General features: G+C 35.5%; 2 protein-coding genes across 2 annotated transcripts in view; one reads left to right on the top strand and one right to left on the bottom strand.

Annotated features, from left to right (window-relative positions):
• The window catches only part of Dscam3 (Down syndrome cell adhesion molecule 3), a 317202-nt gene that overhangs the window by 148494 nt on the left and 143409 nt on the right, over positions 1-25299 (top strand). The window contains exon 3 of the mRNA XM_072000043.1: positions 13709-13798. Within this exon, the coding sequence (XP_071856144.1) occupies positions 13711-13798 (88 nt within the window). The 5' untranslated portion in view covers positions 13709-13710. The remainder of the gene's footprint in view (positions 1-13708; positions 13799-25299) is intronic.
• LOC139985564 (clavesin-2) overlaps positions 1-25299 on the bottom strand; it is a 347454-nt gene that overhangs the window by 207015 nt on the left and 115140 nt on the right. The gene's annotated exons all lie outside the window — the stretch shown is intronic.

The raw sequence follows: 25299 nt of genomic DNA, 5'->3' as shown, positions 1-25299 counted from the left end.
ACAAATTATATTTTGCCTTGTATTCTTAATATGAGTCTGATACGAAATTATTTTTATAACTTGTAGGCATTTCTTGCGAATACAAATTATATTTTGCCTTGTATTCTTAATATGAGTCTTGTACGAAATTATTCTTATAACTTGTAGGTATTTTTTAAATACATGTTATATTTTGTCTTGTGTTCTTAATATGAGTCCTGTACGAAACACTTAAAAGTTTCATTAGCACTGTAACGTAAATGGACTATCGTGATTACATTGGTAAAATTTGAAACAAATTTGAAAATGTACATAGAAGTTTCAAGATGTTTAGTGTAGGTGATTCTTCACAGAGATCATAAAGGTATTTATGAACAATATATATATATATATATTAATTCTTTATAAATTCTTTATAAATAAATATATATATTATGTATCTAAATATAATAATTTATAAAGAATTAATTATTCAGTATATCAGTTCGCCTTAATGTTTATTGGAACTATTTTTAGCTCATTATATGTTTAACATAATTGTCCAGACTATACATATATTACATTTTTACCAACTATATATTTGGAATAAATCTCTTGTAACTTTTACATACATTTTCAGATTGGTTATCAATATTAACAATGTAACCACTACAGTTGTGTCTCATTGTAATACTAACAAAATTTCAAATTTCGTGTTTGATATGATATATATAAAACGAATATACAAATTTCCTATGATAATTGTTCAAACATTTTCACGAGTTTAATTAGTTATTCTTTCATTGTACTAATTTTCTACTAAATATACATTCGCAATAAATCCTTCCTAACTTCCACTTACATTTCCAAATCGTTTCCAAACTTAATTGACATAATCACGAGTCACGTCTCGTTACAATACTATTATAATATTACAATAAAAATTTCAAAATGTTTCATATAACGCACACGATATATGCATACAAGTTTTCTACGGTCAAGCGTTCAAATACTTTCATTCGTCAGCCACTGTACGCAAAGTTGAAGATTCCTCTAAAGCGAGACATGAAACGAAACATCAGAACGCGTCAACGCATTCTACAAAAAAAAAAAAGAAAGAAAAAAAAAAGAAAATGGAAGAAAGAGAAAGGGATCGTTCGAACGAACGAAAGGAAGGAAAAGGTCGGCACGTGACCGGTTTTGACCTATTATTCGCGCGCAACCAACTGCGAGACCCTTTTCTCGTTATTCCTGAGCGCGGTGGCGTATCGACGCGCCCGCCGAGCGAACTTTCTTTGGTATTCAACAGGTGAGAGAACGCAGAGACGTTCGGATAAGCGATTTAGACGTATCGCGGCGGCGGACAAAAGCGGGGCCGAGTTTCTGTGATCGATCGATCGCAGCGAAGACTCGGCCCGTGGGGGACTTGTTAAAGTGCCAACGAATTCAATATCGTAATTTTCTGGCAAAGTAGATTTTCCACCGATTAAACCCGATCCTGTTCCGCCCCTCCCCCTTCCCTTTGCCCGCTTACCCGCAAAATCCTTTCGATATTCGCCGTAATAATGGTTTCCATTACCGGAGGGTATCCTTAAGCGAAAGCCGCCGCGAAATGCATCGAGACATGTAATTTTCAGGATACGACGAGAATTCTTTGTCGTGTGGGTGAAGAAGTATTTACGTAAAGGAGTATCGAACGTGTCGAGAAAATTAAGGTACTGTAGGATTTTTTTTATTTATTTAGAATAGATTAAACAAGAAACGATGGTTATTTAACGTGAACTAAATACAATAATGTGCCATAACTAAGACAACTAAATAGTTAATTTACAACTCTCGTCATCACGGTTCCAACGCTCTCTTTTACGCGGATCACCCTCCTTGACAAAGTTAACAACAGTCTCTCACAACGTTGACCTCACTCTCGGACTTCTCCACTTACTGTTAATTCGTCTTTCTCCCTTAACCCTTTCGCTGCGGCAGTCCAGTCCGCCGAAGTACTGTCACTGAACGGAACCGCGCACCAGAAATACGCACAGTGTGCGTGGTTGCTGTATATACGTTTCCCTAAGTCTTAAATAACAATAATTCTTGTGCGAACCATATATGAAATATCGTTTCACTGTCAATGGATTTAATAGATTTTTTAGCATGAAACAGTATACGATCGTTTGGATGTTTGAAATATATTGCGTGAAACGTTTTGATGTTGTTTCAACAATGAGTAACTTTAAGAAGTGATTAATCTAATATGTCAATAAAATCAACAGAAGATGTTCTGTCGATAACAAAAAAATATATTATTGACTACAGATAGCACTTGTATATGCATCATTTGGATGTCAGATATATGGGGTGCCGGACCCAGGAGTCATCGCGTGGTCACCGCCTATATGCGGCGCCCGAAGCGAAAAGGTTAAGCATCCCTTTGTCCTTTCTCATAGCCTCACCACTTACGCATTTCGCAACCATCCACGGACATAATAACGTAGGGCTTTTTCCCGCGTAACTATTCGACCGAAGGATCGACGACACATTGATGGGCCGCTTGGTCCATTGAAGTTTCCAGGCCCTTTTGGCCTGTCAGCACTTAGGCTTTTTCGCAACATTGTTTATGGTTCACCCGATATTTCTTAGACGAACTATCTACGATATAACAGTACTGTGTTTCTTATGATTTAGGGTGGCATAGGAGGTAGTATCAGGTGGGTGTATATGAAATGTTTTTTTAAACGAAACTTCGTGTATGTGGATTTTCAAAAATATCAGTTATTTGATGAAGCTGATCTTTACGTGATTATTCCATGTATCTTAATAGAAAATTAAATAATCTCAGTGTATACGTCATCGGTGATTAATTACGTAGTTTATTTCTAGATAGCTCCAATAGTGTAAATCTATAAGAATCATCAGAATCCAGGAATTCTTGGAACTGATTCTGATAATTAATTTGTTATGAAAAATGATCTAAGAGCAAAAACGACGATGTCTTTAACATTGATGCTACCAAATGCAATAGTTCGTCCGATTTCGTTAATGCGGAACAGATTATCGTTTATCAGTCGCTGCAATTGCATAAGAGATCTTTCCAATCTTTCGAAGATTCAAGTTAAAATTCCAATTGATAGAGTACGCAAATATTTGTCATCGATTAGCGAATACTCGAACGATCGTGATCAATCGTCGACAATTATAAAAGTGGAAAATTAATTCGTATTGCTTGGAAAGAGATATGAAACGGGTTCCATTTGACTGAAGTTTCCAATTTTATAACATCACGATACCATGCTGCAGAAAGCTTCAAATCCCAAATCGTACGAATTTCTCGCTGCGAAACTCTATCAAGCGACCAATGAACCTTTGAAAACTCCGAAAGTCGGCGAAAGGACGTCGTCAAACCGTCTCTAACGTGATCAAACCAAGCTATCCATCGACGTTCCCTTTCAACCACTCGACTCGAACCACTGCCATGAGACTGGCAGAAGAAAAAGAGAAAAGAAACAACCCCTGAAAGGCTTCCTTTCTCGTGACGAATCGAATATCAACGAAAAAATCTCCCTTTTCCATGCAGTTCGTTGTAACGAACGTATAGCCATTCGCCGTATAGGCGAGTTACGCTCGCGATGCTCTCGACGCGTGTATAGCGTAAAAACCACCGACGACGACGACGGCCAGAGGAAATCGTGTCGTCGTCGTCGGTGTTTCCCGTGCCCGGTTCCTGGCTTCTTTTCACCGATGCAAAAAGCTTTGAAAAACGAAAGGGAGAAACGGCAGAAGAAACGAAAGCGAGAGAGACGCCAGAGTAAAAGCATCAAACGTCAGCGCAAAGTGACAACCCCCGGCGGGGCAAGGGAGGTTGAAAAAACCTTTTTTCCCTCGGTCGCATGATCGAACGAAATCTGTCGAGGCTCTGCACGCGTGTCTATGGTTACTCACCGCGGTGAGCGCGTTTCAGGCGAATAATGCATTCATGCGATACTGAAACGGTTGATCCCGGTTGTAGCAATGTTCCAACGTCGTCGACGTCGTCGTCGAGACCTTTAATAATTTTTTTTTCTGTCCTATCCATCTTCCTCTCGTATTTTCTCTGTACGCTACGCGCTATCGTTTCAACGTAACTACCGTTTCCTGGTTTACGTGGAATATTTTTCTTCTTCCCTTTCCCGTTTTGTGTGTGTTTTCGAGATGCGTCTCTCTGTAGGAAGATAGCGAGCGAACGAGGAAAGGGTGGTTTAATGGTTACGCAGGGTACAAGCAGCAGCTCTCGAATCGAGGGATTGAATGCGACTTGGCGCGATTCTATGGGGGTTCTTTGGTTATTCGCTCTGTATGCAGGCGTGAAATTGGGCCGGGGAAACGTCGATGTTTTGTTTGGCCATTTACTTGTTAATTGAACGATGATTGTATATATGTGAGAGGGGATTTTCTTCTGTGAAATTATTTTTTAGTTTGTGAGTAGGTAATTGCTCAAGTCTTTGGTACACTTTGTATTTAATGATTGGTAATTTGATTGTAACGATGGAAATTTTATTTGTAGGATTCTTTTTATTTATTTGCGTCTTTAATTTGCACTGTATTAAAAATTACGTTTAAGAGTTGGTATTCCGCTTTGTAGCTAAAATCTTCGTTCGGTACTTGGAACAGAATTTTGGAAGATATAGTAACACGTCGGGAGTTGACAAAAATTCCACTGCTGCTTAAAATATTAATCGCACGAATAGTCATGACTATATCAATGTAACGAATTCAGTGTATGATTAACAGGAACGTGAAGTATTTCATAAAATAAAAAATTTGTAAATGGAATTCGCGATAAATCAGTATAATAGAAACAAGGGAAAGAACAATCCATTTTAATAATTCTCGTGCACCACATATCTTTTATGCTTGACACTCATAAAAGCTTGTACAATGAAACGTCAATTTTTCCGATATATCTTTTCACCGCACGAACGATACGACAACGATGCAACAACGACACATTTCTTTACAACAAATGAACGAGAGTTCTAAAACTCGACAGTGATCCATTGGCTCGGTGTATCGATCAAACCAATTTGTATTCGCAGCTACATGCAACGTAAATTGCAAAGCTAACCGAACTGGAGAGGATGTTGTAACGGGAACTCTTTCTCCATGAAATTGTCCTCCATGAAAATGCTTCGTTGTTATTGCATTTAAATTGCAAAAAATCGCAACGTTGCGGTTTGGGGTCGAATGAGCAACGATCCTGATGATTCCTCGTCCTCGAATTTTCGTGTTGGTCGCGTCAAAAGCTGCCGAAATGCGAAATAAAAGATTTTCTGCCAAAAAAATATTACTGACTTCGAAAAGCGCTAAAAAGTATGACATAATTTCTATTTTATTTGTATTTTATCTACGCGCATATGCAACAGCGGTTAGATTACCCATTTAGTTACTAAACAGTATACTAATTATATTGCAACCTTCTCGAGAGGCGGCGAAAAATTAAAAATATTGCTAATAAATGGTCTAATTCCATTTCTAATTGTGTAACATTAGTAATTATGATTGTATTTCAAGTTAATAACAAGCTTATTGTATGTGAAATACCATTATCCTGTACAGTATTAACACGTTCGTCGCCACGTTGCACATATCTATGCGACGAGTATACTTCCGTGGGGATCCCATCACCAAAGTATGGTGACGCTCTTCTTGTTCGAGTTAATTAAATATACGATATTATATATAGGATATACAACATAAAAATATTAAAAAGACATTATACCATACTTTTTATTAATTTATATTCTGGATAATATATTACATTATTCTATATCGCATGGTATTCGTTAAAACATTCCAAACACATTTGGGGTGATTTTGGGCACTTCGAACAATAGTTATAGACTCCGTCATCACTACTCTCCTCACTTTCAAATATATTTTCACGCTGTTTACTGAACATTTTGAGGATGACAAAATCACTGATGTACGTCTCACAAGTATGCTTCTCGACTAAATGAAAGATCTGAGATATCTGCCATGAAATCCCTCGGAATACTCTAACTGGAAAGCTTATCGCTTTCTCCATTTCAGAAATAAATGGATGGAATTCAGGAATAAATTCATTTCTTTACAATGAATCGAAAGCGATAAACAATGAATTTCTGTTTGTCGCTCTATTTGCATTCTGCGTACCGGCGGTCGGATTTGGGCCTCGCAGGAAACAGCCGAATCACGTTGGGCGATGAACGTGTTAGTATGTTGAGCGTAATTTGTATATCGAACGATAAATGGAAGAAGTGAAAGTTATAAACTTTTTTAACGCTTATAATATGTAGAATATATATCGCTTTATTCTCGAGTGAAGAGTTGAGTTTTATGTAATAATTTTTCGCAAGGAAATATTTTCTGTACAATATTCTTCTTCTTCTTCTTTTTCTTCTTTTATTCTTCAACGTCGCATCGACAACACGGTCATTAGCTACGGTTTTGCTTATATCTGGATCTCGTTCCACGTGTCTGTTGATTTGATAAATGTTCCATATCCTAACCATATTCTAACCATATTCTATATTCTCAGCAGACCGTAAAAAGTAACTATCCTAACCACAAACATTGAAGATTTTCCATTTTTCTCCGTCGCAAGCTTCCTAGCAAAATATTCTCGAAAATTTTCATCTCGGGACAATTTCCAACTATCTACTTCCTATCAAACGGTTGAGCTTAAATTCTTTTCGCCCGCGCCATTCTCATATCACATGATACGTTGCGATCGCAGGGGTCGATTTCCTTGAAAAGCTTGGAAAGGAACCGTGTCGGATCATAAATCATCCTTTTTGGGCTTACTTTAGTCAAGCTGGTCGCTATTCGGCTGTGCAAGAAAAAGAGACCCTAAGAGACCTTAACAGTAAATTCTTGTGTACGCACCATAAACCAGGAAAAAATACGATCGACAGGGGAGAGAACCGAGACGATATTTGTCGTTGGTTGCTAAGTCACCCACTGGCAACAACTATCAGAGTATTTCGTTTTTGTCAATTTATTTCATGTCGAGTACCTTTTTAAGTTATATCAAGGACTAGCTGTTTAGTTATCTTTTATTATTTTCTTCAAGCTTTAGGTTTTACCTACATACGCGAAGATTAACAGAAACGTTTAATAGAACGTAATATATAAAATGATCTGTTTGGAATTTATTTTATAAAGTGTAAGTACGTAAGTATATTAGTGTACGTTTATAAGTGTGAACGATCGTGGGATTAAGTCGAATAATTTCTTTTATTAAACCATATCTTGTTGTTTCCTAAAGATTGAATTTTTATTTCATTACCAGACTGGCTAAAAATTGTAGACATTCCAGCATATGCGTACTTTTAATTGCAAAAAATTGTAAATAAATATACATCGAATGTTGCATCAATAAGTTAACTCATATAACACAGTGTTGTGGTAGAAAGTGTCAAGTAATGTAGGAAGCTACACATCCAATGGCAATGGTAAAATTGAGTATCAGAACAAATCTCTTTTTCTTAGTATTTATAATACAATCAGAAGTTATTAAACAATTTCTTGTAGTTTCCTAAAGATTCAATTTTTATTTCATTACCGGATTCTAGCTGAAAATTGTAGACATTCCAGCATATGCGTACTTTTAATTGCAAAAAATTGTAAATAAATATACATCGAATGTTGCATTAATAAGTTAACTGATATAACACAGTGTTGTGGTAGAAAGTGTCAAGTAATCTAGGAAACTAGACATCCAATGGCAATGGTAAAATTGAGTATCAGAACAAATCTCTTTTTCTTAGTATTTATAATACAACCAAAAATTATAAGAATTAAAATGAAAATTTCATTTAAAAAGAGAAAAACGGTTCATGTAATCAGAAGAGCAACCATCGATAATATCCTTCTCGATTATAATGTTAAAATTAAATTTACGCATAGAACGGAAAATCACGATAATTAAAAGCAAGATAAAAGAACGTGCCATTAAGAAACCAGCAAATTTACATAACACGTGACCGCGAAGTACGTACGCACAATTATGCACCTCTTAACAAACAACGTTATTCTTCTCGTTACTCATTAACCTCTTAAAGATGCAAGAAAAGAAAGAAACAAGAGAAAAGTTACTATACGCGGAAAACAAGTCAGTTGAATCCACTATTCATTCTCTGCATATTTCCTGCCCCATTTTTGTTTGTATTTCGCGGTGATCGTGGACCAGAAACGGACGTCCGTGCCGTGAAAAATGACCGTCGTCGCGCTTCCGGACACCAGTACAACCGCACCATCCCTACTGAACTATTCCCGTGCTTTTCTGTCCGGTCAACGAAATGTGCTTCTAAAGCCAACCACCCAACCTACAACCCCCGTAAACCCCCACGCGACCATAACCCGGACGTCGTCGTCGTTCCGCTGGGATCAACCAACTACAGCAGCGTACGTGGCCTTTTTGAAGTTATACCGCGGTGCAGAGTACGTGCGACTCTGGATACTTGGAGTTTTAGTCTGCTATACGAAAAAGAAATCGAGGAACTAGGAGTTTGGTGGTACGCGTATTTTTTCACGGATGATGGAAGACGAGTAGAGAGGATGGATAGAGGTGAAAGACAAAGTTGAAGGATAGGGAATAGTATTTTTGATTGTAATTTTCTTCTCTTGTTTCTCGAACGCTTTGAAAATGATGTGAAAAATTAATTAATTATTTAATAAGATCTAATCATAGTAATTATTGGTAGCATAAGTTAGTAGTAAGCAATTAATATTACGATCATGTTCTGTTAATTTAATTTCTGTGTTGGGGAATGTCGAAGGATGATAAGAATAAGGGTGGATAAGTAAAGAATGAAGAATTGTGAGATAAAGAGTAGCATGAGTTAGTAGTAAGCAATTAATATTACGATCATGTTCTGTTAATTTAATTTCTGTGTTGGGGAATGTCGAAGGATGATTCGAAGGATGATAAGAATAAGGGTGGATAAGTAAAGAATGAAGAATTGTGAGATAAAGAGTAGCATGAGTTAGTAGTAAGCAATTAATATTACGATCATGTTCTGTTAATTTAATTTCTGTGTTGGGGAATGACGAAGGATGATTCGAAGGATGATAAGAATAAGGGTGGATAAGTAAAGAATGAAGAATTGTGAGATAAAGAGTAGCATGAGTTAGTAGTAAGCAATTAATATTACGATCATATTCTGTTAATTTAATTTCTGTGTTGGGGAATGTCGAAGGATGATTCGAAGGATGATAAGAATAAGGGTGGATTAGTAAAGAATGAAGAATTGTGAGATAAAGAGTAGCATGTTGATAAATGAGTATAAAATAGCAGAAAATTAGAATAAAAAGATAGAATCGAAGGATAGAGGATATTGGTAATGTTTATTTCCTGATGTTTTATCGAAAGGTCTTGAGAAAGCGAAGAATTGACTATCCTTTGGGAGAATTATCAAAAAATGAATAAAATATAATCTTGAAGGAATGAAGGGTTAGTTGAAACACTTTGCAAAGTAGTTTCATATTTGATTTCAATTTTGTCTATATTTTGATAGTGGGAATATCCTAGACAGAAAGGAAAAGTTCTTTATATGTGTTGTTATTTCTATACTCAAAGATAAGATCACAATAGTTATTATTATATTGTATGGATAAATCTATCACACCGTTCTGAACCGAAAAACCTTTATTGCACACACTTACATGGACTATGGGAAAAGAGAAACAAGAGAACATCTTAAAACTATCGATTGAGTCTATCGATTGTATCTAGAACAGTCTTCTAGTTACTGTGTTTTGTGCATATGGAGGGCAAGCACGAACTCACGTTGTCATTTTCAATAATATGTCGATATAAAAAAATCTGTTCCTCCCTTTTATTTATAATATCTAGCCATACCTACTTTAGACCTCTTGCATAAGAGAAAAGGAAAGAAAGAGAAGAGAATTTGAATACGATGATTTATTCCAAAGTTGATAGGGAGATGAATCGCCTTGAAATTTAAAATTCAATTTATACACAGAGGATGAAATATTTCTTATATCATATATTACCATTTACCATATATCACAATATCTTCGACCCTTGAATATTAAATAAAAGCTTTATACGAAGAATAAAAAGAGTATAATATAAATGGAAAGCTACAATTACCGTTATCCCTTAGAGTTAGAATAGAATAAAATGTGAATGGTAAAAAATAAAATACGTCGTGTAATTCTTTCTATTTCCAACGTTCGCAGTTACATTCGTTTCTATATATACACACGCACACGTTTTCGGCTCCCTGGACAGCATGAAATATTAAGATAAATGTATTACGCTCGTCGAAGAGCGTCCTGAAAAATAGCGTGTCACTCTTCAGAAATAAATGAATATCTTAACCACGCCATCATCAATCTTATCGCTTATCGACCGGTTTATACGTGTACCCAAGTTCAGCCTAATACGTTTCAATTCCAACGTTGGACATTCGAGGAATCTTGAACAGAAATTCCTTCACTTATACATCATGTTACTTTTCAAAGCAACGTCTTTATAGAATTTTATAGAATTAACAGATGTAGAATACGTTTAATAGCTTTATCGGATTGTGACACGGGTAAGAATTATTTATTGGTTAACTGTAATAGGAAATATATTACAAAGAGGTGAATATTTTTAACAATATTTTTAGGAAGAATTATACGAAGGATTGGAAATCGTAGAATTTTCTTAAGTACTTTCGTTGCCATATGAATATTAATTCTGCGTAGAATGATAAAATGATTCTACTTTGTTAAGAGAAATGAAGGCGGAAGGTAGTTTTACTTTTTTAAAAACGACATAACAGGATATCGAATTTATTAAGATTTAGATTCTAATTATCGATTACTAACGTTGATTCTCGAGTCTAGGTGCTGCCACTACTATTTATGCCATGTTTCTTCGATAAGCAAAATTATTGAAATGAATTATTTATTTTTTAACAGTCGAACGTTAATTATATACCTCGGCAGTAAAATTGTGAAACTTATAAAAAAATAGAGAATTGATTTTTGTGGCTTCTAAGAGACTCGTACCAATATTTAGCATATTTTATGAAACGATTAATTAAAGAAACCTGAAAAAAATCACATTTATATCCGACACGCGCTTTCATACGATTTATTCAACGTACGTCATACGCTCATTTATCTTGTTGCAAATTGGGCGTTAGTCATATATTTCGACAATGAAATAGTGGAACTGATAGAAAGATGAAGCTGATCTTCCGGTTCCTATCTCTTATATGTATATCTTGCGTATCAATATTATTTCAATTTTACCATTTTCTTTTATAATGGTTCATTAAAAAAATCTAGCAAAAATCACATTTATCTTCGACACCTGCTTTCGTTCCATTTATACAGCACACCTCATAATCCTCACCAACGATGCCCATTCACCGGCATTTCACGTCCAATAACCCAACCAAATTCCCGAAAACATTGCGCGTTATCCTTCACCATGAACAACCACAATACACCATTGCACCATAAAGCGAATAATTTCGTACGGCCACCATGGTCTGGCCGGTACGGTTTGACGATGGCCGTTTCTGTCGCGTTATTAAACTTTACTCTCGCCGCGGTTTTCGACGTGATCATTTAACACGCGCGTAGTACGAGCGTGCGCCATTTAACTGAAATTTTACGCCACGGGGACACTCTATCGCTTGGACAGTCGTTACACCGCCTGCATGCTCGTGGAATCGCGCTAATTGATTAATGGTCAACAGATGCGTAGGCAGCATGCTAATTCGCCCTCTGATTCTCCAACTGTCTCCGTCGTTAAAGCTCTCGCAAAACTCGTCCAACTAACCCCGTAAAATGACGTGAAATTAGGATGACGAAGATAAAAGATTCGCAAATGTCCGATCCTCTTCGACACTCCTTTTTGAGAAATTTTCTAATTACGTCAATACGAATGACTGCAATACGAAACATACAAACCTAACTCGTGATACGTAATATTGGGCATTAGGTGGTAATGACAAAATCCGCGATCATTTAGTTGCCAACCCAATAGAACGAGCGAGAGTGACGGTAAAACATTTGCAAGTGCGATTTATTTCTTAATTTTTTTAACGACATTTTGAGAAGTCTCACGCTACAACACGATTTTTGAATTGTATCAACAAGAATGACCTTAAAGTATAGAAACCTAATTTTCGCTTTAGAATAATACAAAAGAGAGGTTGACCATAACAAATCTGCAACTGTGATTCGCGTTTAGATGTGGTAACGATTTTTCAGTGAAACGTTACTTTATGGATCTTTAAGCCTTATTAATATGAATGATCTTTAAGATCAGGACGTTCCAATAGCTTCAGTTTAATCGATCGAATCGTTGTTTACACTGTATAGTGGGAAAAAACAAAGAGGAATAATAAAAGATTCGTAATTTTCTAGATTTTTAACGAAGCTCTGTTCTGTTCTAAGTACGTTAACAAAGTTTTAATTACAGCCCATAAGTTGTATTAATATAAACGATTTTATAAGATAGGCTGGCAAAATATCTTTTGCTAAACCTATGAAATCTCACAAAAAAGTTGCTTCAATTTTGCATTTCTAGGCGAAGTTGATCTTATGAATGAGAATTGCTTCGTACCACGGTAGGTTTTGCAGCGAATGTCGTTTCGAAGTTTGACTCGATTCTGTGTTACATGGATTAAGTTGATTTTATGAACGAAAGTTGTTTAATACCGTGCTAGGAAACAGTTTCATTATTTTGAACAGAATTATGACAAATTTGGTAGGATCAACTTGTACTTGGCCGAAGTTGATTTTGCTCGTATGAAATGAAAGTTGTTTCAAATTAAGATAAATATTGTAAAATGAATTTTTTAAATATCCCTTTGGATTCTTATGTCCGATTTAATTCGGAGGTAAAAAATACCTGCTGATAAAAGGATAATGTTTTTCTAAACAGAAGCAATTTTAAATTATGAAACAGGATAAATGAAAATAGAAAATAAATAAATAAAAAATAGATAAATAAATAAGTAGGAAAAAATAGGAATAGGATAAATTTTTTCACCTTCTCTGGTGAAGTTAATTTTCTTCTATGACAAACGCATCCTTTAGATATAAATAAATACATAAAGTTACATAAAGCGTTATATATAATTATTGAGATATGTATAATTTTATGTTCTAGACTAGGTTAGCTGCGTAGTAGTAATACTTGTATGTAAATATCAGTGTGTGCAAGTATGTGTGTGCGCGGAATGTAAACTAACGTAAACTGTTCAGTCAGTTAATAGTCGGATATGGAAGAAAGTGCTGAGACGCGTGCAAGTGTGTATCGATGAATATCTTTGAAATCGTTTATCAAATAAATATATAATTATTCTAATATAAATTCTAAGTGTAAATTTAGTATTCCTATACCAGTATTTCGGCTATTAAGATCGAAAATTCTCAACAATAATATTCCTAATATATATCTCATGGTATAGAATTATATATAATATCCTAATATAGACTTTGACGACCTCTCGAGCGAAATTTATCGAATAAATGCGGGTAGTAAACGTATTTACCGCTCAAACATCGATACATCACCGACCAATCCGTTGGAACCTTCTATCCTAATTAATCGCTTGGAAAGCCATTTCCGTCCGGTCTCCGACGCCCGCAAGAAACTCCCAAAATCCATCATAGCAAAACGTACACTGTTCCAAACTACTTGCCACCCTATGATCCCAGCTTTTTGCTTCGTTCCCTAACCACCTGGTAATTCTTGTTACAGGAATGTTCCGAGAATGCGTTGAATTGATTGCGTTTCAAAGAGTTTCGGCTTTGGGAATGGACTCGACCGTGGCATTACTCCTTCTGACCGGTGAGTAGTCACTTTTTTAAACTTTATCGTTCAACTTATATTTCTTGTACATTGTGTTACTGTAAACTGATTTCTTACAATTGCGAGTTATAATTTATAGAAACTTATATCGTGTATGTTGTACATTTTTAAAAATATTTATTTTCATATCTGTTATCTTTGGAATGTAGATTATTCGGTTATCTATGTCGGTTCGATGTTTCCATTATTTTCAACGATATAAAATGATTTTATTTCCGGAAGTTGGATTAGTATGTTAGAGTAGTATAATAGATATGTAAAAATACAATTTTCCAATAATTTTCCAGAATCCCAGAATTTAGCAAAAATTACGAAACAATTCTTTGCCATATTTTACTCAGTGGAATACAAATTCTTTAATTCATCTTGCAAAAAGATCTCGAAAAATAATATTTTATATTATAATCCGTATACATCGTATTACTTTGTCCAACAGAATCAAAATCCAATGATTCGTGCTTCGCTATGAAATTCCAAAAAACGGTATCTTCCGTATATTTAATTCAGCTTCATCGTTATATTAGATTGTCCGGAAAGTGTCTTTCTTTCGCAAACGTGTTCTTTACAACAGTGCACTTTCATACAAACGTGAAAGCAAGTCTGTGAAATGTCACGGTGTTTATCTCGACAAAACAAAATGGATCGTACGTAATTCGACAAAATAATATAAAACAAAAAACATTGTGCGTCTATTATTTCCTCATAAAACGAAAGAAACTTTTCGGACAACCTAATAATTCATCGATCGAAATCAATATTCTGTAATTGACCTTCCGACACAAACTCTTCAAAAATATTATTCTCTATATGATCCATATTTATCGTCATACTTCATTCAACAGAATGAAAGCTCGTTAATCAAGCTCGCAAAATAAAACCTCCGGAAATATATTTTTCTGTACACGTAATGACATGTCTTGTCTAATAATGGAATAAAAATCAACGTTCTGCAACAAAATTTTCCACCTGGGTAATTCCAAAAAATGTTCACCCCAACAAGGAGTACAGGTGAAATGGTAGAATGGCCGATTGCCAAGGACAATGGAGAATTGGCAGCGTTCTGGCGTGTCCAGTGTCTAGGCTTATTCTCGTTTCTGAACATAGTACGACCTCTGCCTCTCTACTTTCTTCTTCTCTCTCTCTCTCTCTCTCTCTCTCTCTCTCTCGCCTCGATAATAGCCACCAGCAGGGGGAAAGAAAAGGGTTTGTGTATCCTAGGGGACGCGTTGCCGTGCTTGAACTGTGTCTAGATTAATGGACAGATAGCGTTCTTATTATATGGAAGCAACGTAAGACAATGACCTACCCAATCTGGTGATCTTTTTCAAAAGTGTATGGAGTAATTTGAATTCCATTTTACGTGGAGTACAAAGAAAACATTATATGAACGACATTGTTTCTTTTGTACGGTTGACCGATTGGTTTATCGAGAAATTGATAATAGCGTAGATAAGACGTGTGATTGCGATTTGAGTTTCTCTTTCGGTTTAGAAAACGAGAGATTGCATTTTGAAGTGGTACTCTAAATTTCATATCGCTTAAGATGCTAAATTGTAAAGCGGGGAATTTTGTATACGATGTTATCTAAAAGTATCCGAGGATAAAATATTTACGAAATGTTTGCAAAAGTTAATTATTATCGAGAAGTAACTAAGTATCCCAGGATAAAATGTTTACGAAATCTTTACAGTTGTTAATTATTATTAAAAAGTAACTAATCAGAATGTAATTTAATGTTGTATGACGAAAACTGTTAAATTCATATCTTTACAAAGGGTGATAAGAAAGTGAAACTTGATTATAGTATTTATATCCTAAACAATTAATTAATATTGTTTAACAGTTCTACGTTCAGAATTTTAATAGAATATCGAATTTATATTTTCTTTTCTTGTAAGCAAATAAAATCACAGTGAACTAAATTACATATACAGGACTCTATAATAATTTTCATTATTTAACTTTAATTAGTATAATTAGCATCCTATTATTATTGTACCATTATTTCAATTAATATTAATATACTGAAATAATACAAACAATAACATTAATTTCCGTATTGTATAAATGAGTCCATCAACATATATTAACAGAATTGAAATTTGTAATTGACAAACCTGATAAAACCTGTTTATTATTTGAAATCATTCGTTTCTCGATGTATCGTCTCTATACTGGATGATTCAAATATTCCTATTTAAAACGATAGAAGAATATTACAAGCTGAAACATCAATTATATTTCCTATATTTCTCTAGTAATTGTAAGATTTAGCAGAGTAGAGTTAGAAAATCTGTTTTCTTTCAATCACGTTGGAAACATTTTCACGCGCACATTATCGTGCTGTATAACAACTATGATTTTTAATGAAAATGAATATCTTGCTAGTCGCTCGTTCGGCCAGATTATGATAATAATTTGAAAGTCACGAGAGCCGTGGATGTATATTAAGAACGCACGGTGGATCATCATTTGCGTATTTTTAATTCCCGTATTGAGTTTTATTTGCTCAACACGTTGTTTGTTACTCTACATTTTAATTAAGGACAGAGATGGATGTTTGCGCTAGAAGCACGTGGCTTTCGATAAAGCTTCGTCACACGCACTCTCTGAAAGCATCCGCGTTTTTCATGCATTTGCGTTTTTAATCTCGAATAAAAATAACGCGTTTGATCGGCTCAACTTCGATTACGCGTCGATTGAGATTTATCGTATTAAAAGAAATACGTATTGTTCTTTTTTTCGTTTGTTATAGTTTTACTGCTGTTCCACTATAAATGCACGGTGTATCTTTAAAAAAACCTTGTTCCGCAAAACGGATAGAGGAGGAATTTCCTGTATCAAGGAATCGTAAAATGTCGTGGATGATCGCAGACTAGTGTCACCTTATTCCAAATCAAACAAAATCTCTGTAAAGAAGCTTTATCGCGAAAAACAGAAGAAAATTTTCCATCAAAGAATCGAAAGGAGATAAAACGCAAGTATCGAGAATGGTCGTAGACTAGTGGTCTTCTTATTCAAATCACTATCCATTCAAACAATCCTATCTTCATCCACGAAACTCTCAATATTCAAATCACAATTCGCCGAACCAAATCAAATCCCTGTAAAGCATCTTCCTCTCTCAAATAGAGAGACGTAAATCCTCTATCAAGAAATCGAAAAATGTCGTGATCCTGATCGTATCTTAGTCGCTTTCTTCCAAATCACCATCCACTCAATTATCTACAAATCTAATTAACTCTAAATATTCCAACCATAATCCGCACAGCGAAATACCTTTAAAAAATCTTCTTCGAAACAGAGAAAGAAAGAAAAAGAGACGAAAAAGGTCGTGGATAAATCATAACTCTGCTCATTGCAAATCATCATCCGTTCAAACGTCGCTATCTCCACGTACAAAGCTCTCGATATTCAAACCAGAAATCCACACAACGGACTCGAAGCAACCTCCAATAAAGAACCTTGGTCTGCAACAACATGGACAAGAAGGAGTCCTCTATGAAGGAATCGAAAGAAGATAAAACTAGAGCATAGTTTGGTCGTCTAGTCACCTACGATCGATACTTTGAACGCGGCGAACCATATTCCGAATGTCCAGCATGCGACGGAAGACGAGGGGGCTGGCTTAAGTTTGATTTGGCAAAGATCGACTCTTCCCGCATGGCTGGTCTCTCTCTTCTTTCTCTTCTTCTTCTTCTTTTTTTTTTTTTTTTTTTTTTTACGCCTACGATTCCCTTCCGGTGGAAGCGGTCCCGATGGCAAGCAGAAGAGGAAGGATCAGCCTGAGTGTGCGAACGTCCATCGTATACAACGGCCGTTTTCTACGTGTGTCGAAAGAGAGAGAGAGAGAGAGAGAGAGAGCGCGAGGGAGAGAAAGGTGGGAGCGAACGAAAGAGAAGAGATCGATGCAACGACCGAAGAGAGGAACCCGTAGGTTGGAAATAGAACAGGGGAAAGAGAGCAGGAGACAACGAGCTCGAGTAGGAGGATAGGCGAGAAGGGGTTGCAGAAGGGGTTGGCGGGGTGTGGAAAAAAGAGAAAGAAGTACGTTTGGTTTGGCAGCGGGCGGTGGGCGTCGAACTCGGGACATCGCGCGCGGATGACGAGTAATCGATCACGAGCACTGTGCCAACACTCCGGCCCGAACAGCTCAGTGATTCTCATTTTATGGTTTATCGATGCCGGTACGATGCAAGATTCGACGAATCTTGGAATGATGATTTGAGCGTGCAGGGTATATTATTCTACTTTGGAATGTGTTTTCTCAAGACTTCGTTGGCTCTTTTGCCAGAGCAATTGCGAAGCAATGAGAAGACACTTTAAAGTTTAGAAGCATAAAAGTCTATCTACTTCTTGTTACTCTAGATGGTTAAAAAGATTAGAGCTCGTTGTAACAAGTGTGGAATATAGTCTTGTAATTTATATATGTACGTTGTATATGTATATTAGCTTCAAACTCGACACTTTATCGATGATATGATGTTTATGACGGTTTATCGATGCCGAGAGGTCGCAGGATTCGACGAATCTTGAAATGATGGTTTGTGCGTTCAGGGTATTTCAGAATTTTAAGAAGGAGCACTTGTATAATTACAAAGGTATGGGAAGGCGTTTGAAGTTTGTCTATCGATGTTTTGTACTGTAGTAGATCGAAAAGATTGGGGAAGGTAATGATTTCGAGTTAATTCACTAGAATTTACTTTTACTTCGTTAGAATTTAAACTTGTTACAACGGCAGAAATCGAACCCTGTAGTTTCTACATATATTTTTAGATTAGTTCCAAATTTAACGTTTTGCGGATTATCTTGATCGTCTGGGAACTATAATTTGAGCATTGATGGTATTCTACTTTGAAATGTGGTTTTTAAGACTTCTTTGGCATCATGCCCGCTTGTGTATGTTACTCGACTGGACAACTGGAAAATTGATATTTTGCCTTGTCTGAATTACAATAATATTTTACAATATCCAACGCTGCAAAACGTTAATAACGAAAAACTGCTCGGTAAAACCCATTCCTCAAACAGCACCATAGAAAAGACACGCATACTCGTCTCAAGGATTCTAGGATCTTGGGATCACGTGTCACACTATGGCAATAATTCAAGTAACGTACGCGAGAGACCCGCGTTGAGAAGAGACGCTCTAGACAGGCCTATTGATTTCTGATCGAGGCAATCGTCGATGCCAACAAGCGTATCAGACCGGGTTTTTTCGCTCGTTCGTACAAAGTTTCGATGCAGCAACAGGGGTGGGGTGGAAATTATCCATTAGAGGACAGCGAAGATAGGCCGTGTTGAAATATCGACGAGTAAACGACAGAAAACGACAGGGTGATACGACGATGACGACGACGACGATTCGCGATTTCAACCGGTCCTCGATATCGGTAAAAATCGAAACCAAACGAATATTCTTTAAATATTTAAGAGAAACGATTGCAAAGAGCATTGCTTTTATCGGTTAATTTTGGATGAACGGAAGTCAGCGAATCAGCCGAATCTGAAAATGCTGACGAATCGCTTGTTCGCTAATTATTACGGTGCACAAGTCGGTATACGCCGTCGAGATTTTGCTTCTGCTTATTCCTCTTAATCTGCCTGATGGTAACGAAGAGCTCTGCAAAGTGGGATTTGTTGAGTAATTAATGGTAATAGGGTGGCTTCGTTCAGATGAGAATGAAGTGTTTGGATGGATTTTTCCTAACTTTTCTGTGCGTTCAGTGGGATTAAAAAATATTTACTTATATTTAAAAATTATAATATTTCAAATAACATTTAATTACGATTACCTAATGTTGTACTGTTTGGTCGAGGTTTGATTAGGTGTTGAATGGTTTGTTATTATAGAAGGTGAATTATGGTAAAAAGTTAGGGTGAAATGTGTGATAGTGGAATTAAATCGAATTTTAAGTCGTTGGTAGTCTCAATTTGAAGTTTCAATTTGTAGTATTATACACGTAAAAAATTGAAACAAGAATTAAAGCCTAGGATTGAAGATAAGTGTGTCTGACCAAAGCCAGCCATCATCTCCTTCCTCTGTTTGTTCTGCCGGTGTGGTTTAATCCAATTCCAACAGAAACTTGGCCCGCCTTACATCAATTTTCGAAGTATCACCGTAATATTTCTACAAAGATATTGCCAAAACTAATCAAGAACTTCAAATGAAAATCAAATTTAACTAGGTAATTACTTAATTTACATTATACTTGTGATGTTATACTTAATTACACATCAGTAGAAAATTAAAAAATCAGAAATAATATCCCATAATCAGTTTGTAAAGTAAGAAGTTTCCTAATTAACGCCTTCTGTTTCGACGTAACATTTCATAATAAATAATATCTATGTATAGTTTGTTATTCATAAAAATTAGAACTTTTTTAATTATCCTTACTTTGTGTATATTATTAGCAAAATACGGGGATAAAAAATTGAATGTCCAGGAAGTATTTTCTCGTAACGTTAATTATAGAAATCCAACATTTTTTGATTATTTATAATGCAAATACTTTAGTAGAAAAATAAGAGAACAAACGAATTAAACAAGACCGATCATGCGACAAATATTTTAATTAGAATTCTCCTTGCTAAAAGCGCTTGTTTCTTAATTAACAACGGTTTCATCCGCCCAAGAATTAGGATTTCGATAAGCTCGAATTAATGTTTGGAGATCTGCTTCAGCAGAATCCACATCGAATAACTTGCCCGCATTAACAACTTTGTAACGAGCTGAATGAAGTATTAATTAATTTCTCGCAGTTAATTAACGAACAATTAAGCTAAAGTACTAGAATTGATGCGAAGCACCAATAATTATAACACTTGCCGTTGCAAAACCAAACGAATAAAAAACCGTGCTTCGTTCTACTTCAAGCACGTAATTTTCATTCACAATGCTTTTTCCCTGCTTTCATTCAAATTAACGTTACGAGTTAAAAATGATGAAGGTATTAAAAATTTAATTTCGCGGCGGTTTTAATCAAAAGTTTGATCGAATTTATAAAGTAAATAATTGATTATAACAAAGATGATTATTGCCAATAAACGTCATACAGTTATATGTGCATGTAAAAAGGTGCAAATTTAATTCCACGGAATATTTTCATGGAATATAAATAATTTTAAAAGTTAATATTAATAAACGTATAATACTCTACTGTAGATCGTTTTAAAACTCTATTATATTATCGATAAAAGTTCTGAAAGTTTTAACCTGTTTGGGTTGGGTTTGTGAGAAAGTAAAGAAACATGTGGGAAAGTTTTGTTCACGTGAATTTTTAAATCAAGCGTCAGAGGATGACGCTTATGACGAAGATAACTTGCGTCTGACCATACGCTTTTCTCCTTACAGTGTTCGTTCTGGTAATTAATTGCTTCCTTATAATAAAAGCTCTAGCTTCTCCCATATACAGTTTCTCGCGATCGTATTCGAATACTTATGCAAATCTTTCACGAATATATTATGTGTGTTATATGAAACATCGTGAACTCTCGTTAACAGTAACGAAACTCAATTATCGTAGTTTTATCGGTTGTAAGTTTGAAAGAAATCTGTGACGAAACTCGACTACCATGATTATATTTTCAAAATATGAAAATGTACATAGAGACTGCAAAGTTATTTAGTGCAAGTATACATTTTACAGATAATACGAAAGTATTTAAATAGTCAACTATCGTTTATATTAATAAATCTAAATATTCAGAGAACATTTTTAATATTTAGTATATGTTTGATATGGTTATTCATACTGTATGTTAATTTCCTATTAAATATACATTTGCAATAAACATATCGCCACTCCTACGTATATCTTCAGGTTAGTTTCAAATTTAACTAATCAAATCACCATAGCCGTGTCGCATTACAGCGCTAATGAAATTTCAAAATGTTCTACATAGTAAGCACGATATACACAGTGACACGATATATACTGACAAAGAGTATTAGCAAATATCCTTATTTTCCAAAGAAAGACTTTTCTTCTCAGATTCTACATGTTATTTCCATAGTGTCAAATGAAACTACTACGAGATTAAAGACAAGAATTAAACATGAAATTTAATATCGACATTGGTACAAAATTTAATATCGAATCGAATCAGTTGGTACGCGAATGCCATAACAAATACTTTCTGTAGCCACTGTATATAGTTTACACACACGCGCGTGCGTGCGCGCGCGCACACACGCACACACGCACACAGTAATCCAAGATAAGAGAACTATGAATTTTTACGCATTTGTAGAAAACTGAAAGATGCAAAAATGCACATAATATGCAAAAATATGTGGCGGCACATGAGTTAGAGGACAATTCGAGCCACGCTGTTGTTTTGCCTCGGAGTACTGATATCGTTAGGGTATACATAATGTAATAACAAACCAACTACGGCCGAAACAATATCACCGCCACGTGTAACCGTCAAACAAAGGCGAATGGAAATTTACTGATACCCCTTCGACCAGTATAAATAAACGAACACGATCGTAAGGTGGCCAGTTTTTCAGTCTCAGGCTCGAGCGATTTTTATTAGCGATCAACACACAGTCTTTAGCGAATCAGTTAGTACCGAGCGTCTTAGCGAACATTCTTTTAACGACCCGTATCAAGCAATCTACGGTTGACTCTGTATTTATAATTATTTTAAAATATATTCGACGGTTTCAACATCGAGTGATCTCGTCATTAAACTACCACACGACCAACCATTCTCTACAAATATATAAAATATGCTCTCCACGGTAGCCGTTAGATAAAACGACCTTCTCCCGAGGTTCTATAGTTTCTTAATTAAATTCTAAAAAATGCGAACTCGCATAGAAATTCTCGGTCTAACGATAAATGTTCGAACACTTTTCTTCAGCCACTACATCGCAACGTTTCAAAACTCCATGCACGTTCAAACACCCCCTTCATCATCCCCCTAACAGTGACGTTTTCGTGCGAAAGATGCGAGCTACCGGAATAACGGTAGCCACCGTAAAGTCGTCCATTTTCCAGCGGACACGTACCTTCGCTTAATGTCCGTTCACGGTGATGCAGGAACACGCGTGCAAGGGAAATGGTCGGAGGACGAAGGACACGAGGGGTAGCAGAGAAAGAAGAAAAAAAAGGCTTCGGGAGGTGGTGGGTTGCCCGCCAGAGTCACAAAGAATGGCGATCGAGGGTGGACCAACGATGGCAGGCAGGCAGCGGGGGTTGTTGGATGGGTTGGCGAAGGGGTAGACGCGGCAAAGAGCGAGTATCGCGATACTCCATCGGGCAGAAATCGATACGGGGATGGCCAGGGGGACAGGGACCACAGGGGTATGATGCCTCTTCGCTGTCTGTATTTTTCGCGGAAGCATCGCGTGGGCTCGGATCCTCGGATACACGTTGCACGTGGCTTTCGGCTATGCTTCAACGTTGACGAGATGATGAATTTTCGACCTGTTTGGAAAGCGATCGTTGTTAACATTTCACCAGCAGGGAATCTCCTACCTATGGTAATTCTAGCTGTGTTTGTTTTACGCGAACGAACGGATGCTAGATGTAGATGAGTTTGGTCTTCGCTAGGGGTGGAATTTAATGGAAGATAAGCATGCGAACGAGTTTCCTGTTTCTTCTTCGGTTTGAATCGCTAACGGAACGTTTTTTGTTTTTAGGTTTTTTCAGGGTATTTAATTTTTTAATTAGCGAATGATGGATTTGGATTTGTGTGTTTTCGGTGTTTGTATTGTAAAAAGCTGGATGATGACGGAGTTGTTTGGTTTGTTAATACTCTTCGTTGAGGTATAACCTGCTAGGACATTTATTATTTGATTTTAGAAATTAATAAGACAAATGAATGACTGAATCAGCTATTTCTGCTATAGCGTAAGACACTCGTATACTATTGGTCAAAAATGTGTTACTACGAAATTTTGTACGTGCAATATTTGAAGGAAAATTTGAATAATTATTGAATAACAAAAACCCTAAAACTAAAAATACTAATATATATAATATACAGAAAAAACCCAGAACAAAAAAAGATTCTGATTTAAAGATTCTGCTGTTAAGTAGTATTAAAATAGCATGTGAATAGGCATCTGTTATTTTTTGAAGCTGCATATTTTTTAGCATACAATATATTAATAAAGTATTCGTATTTTTAGCAATACATTATGGAACTCGAATTAATACTCTTTTAGCAAGTATTAAAAAATTATCGTTTAAAAGAAAATTCAATAAGCTGATGGTATATATCAATCACCACGAATTTACATTTATCCATAATGTTTGAAAGAATAATTTATTCATTTCAACAGTCATAAAAACACGTAAAATTGACTTTACAAAAACATGTGATTTAACAATTCAAATTTTGATTCACTTCAGCATCTGTAGATTCTAATGCATTTGCAAAGCAAATTGAAAACAATCGCGGCATATCGCTTTGCTTGTAAAAATTAAAATATTGAGAAAGTTGAAAAATATGAATCATTTTCTCTTCGCGTTACAAGTTGCTGTTTCCATCGATCTTCCTTTCTCCTCGTTTACGTTTCATGAAAGAATACGTTTTTAATGAGGCACGATAGTCGTCTTTTTTTCAACCCTTCATCTTCTTTTATCTTGCCATTTCTTTTAATCAGCGTTCCATTATCGCATTTTATTCGAATCACAGTGAAAATCTTCGATTTATCGTTATATATTTCGACGACTAAAATAGAAAAGAAAAGAAAAGAAAAGAAAAGAAAAATGGAGCAGTTTCGATTTCGGATTCGATATAAATTATTTAGATCGGCGTTGTTGAGATCGTTTTATTTGCTCAGTGATAACGGAGTGATAATTATTTATTGCGAAAATATTCAATACTAAGCTAGCTATTACACTCGCGCAAAAATCTTATTTTATTTCTCAGTCAAAATCTTTATGCGAAGCATAAATATCATATTCTTTGTTAAACGAGATATTTTCTCTAGTTATCTATGATTTTTTTATCGTGACAATTACTTATTAATATTATTCGTTTGGATAATTCTGCCAATGTAGCAAATATTATCGTAAATAACGATATTTTGACGTTTATAACATTACCTAATGATAATAAATTTTGCAGTGATCCAACGAAGTAATTTCTAATACAGTTTGTCAAATAATATTGGAGAATCTATTTTAATATTTTTGTATATCTTTTTACTATTTCATCTTCTCGGCCTGTCTTCTTTATCCTTCTAATTTTTCTTATTTTGTACGATTTTCTTTAAACGATGATTGAGAAGGGATATCAGAGATGTCCATTAATTTCAAAGCATGATTGAAATTTCGAATCTGTATGATCGTAATATTACCGTCAGTATAAATACGTATCCGTTTCTAGAGCGATACTTGATTAATCATTGGACTAAGTACGTCAAAATTAAATTAGGGTTTTTTTTTTAAACAGTCGAATTTAATGTAATTTAGTGTTGCACGTTACAGAGGCAATTAACTGTCATATAATGAACT

This window comes from Bombus fervidus, chromosome 3 (assembly GCF_041682495.2).
Source record: "Bombus fervidus isolate BK054 chromosome 3, iyBomFerv1, whole genome shotgun sequence".
NCBI classification, from domain to species: Eukaryota; Metazoa; Arthropoda; class Insecta; order Hymenoptera; family Apidae; genus Bombus; species Bombus fervidus.
The sequence above is the reverse complement of the archived record's forward strand: the minus strand, read 5'-3'. Positions and strand labels throughout refer to the sequence as shown.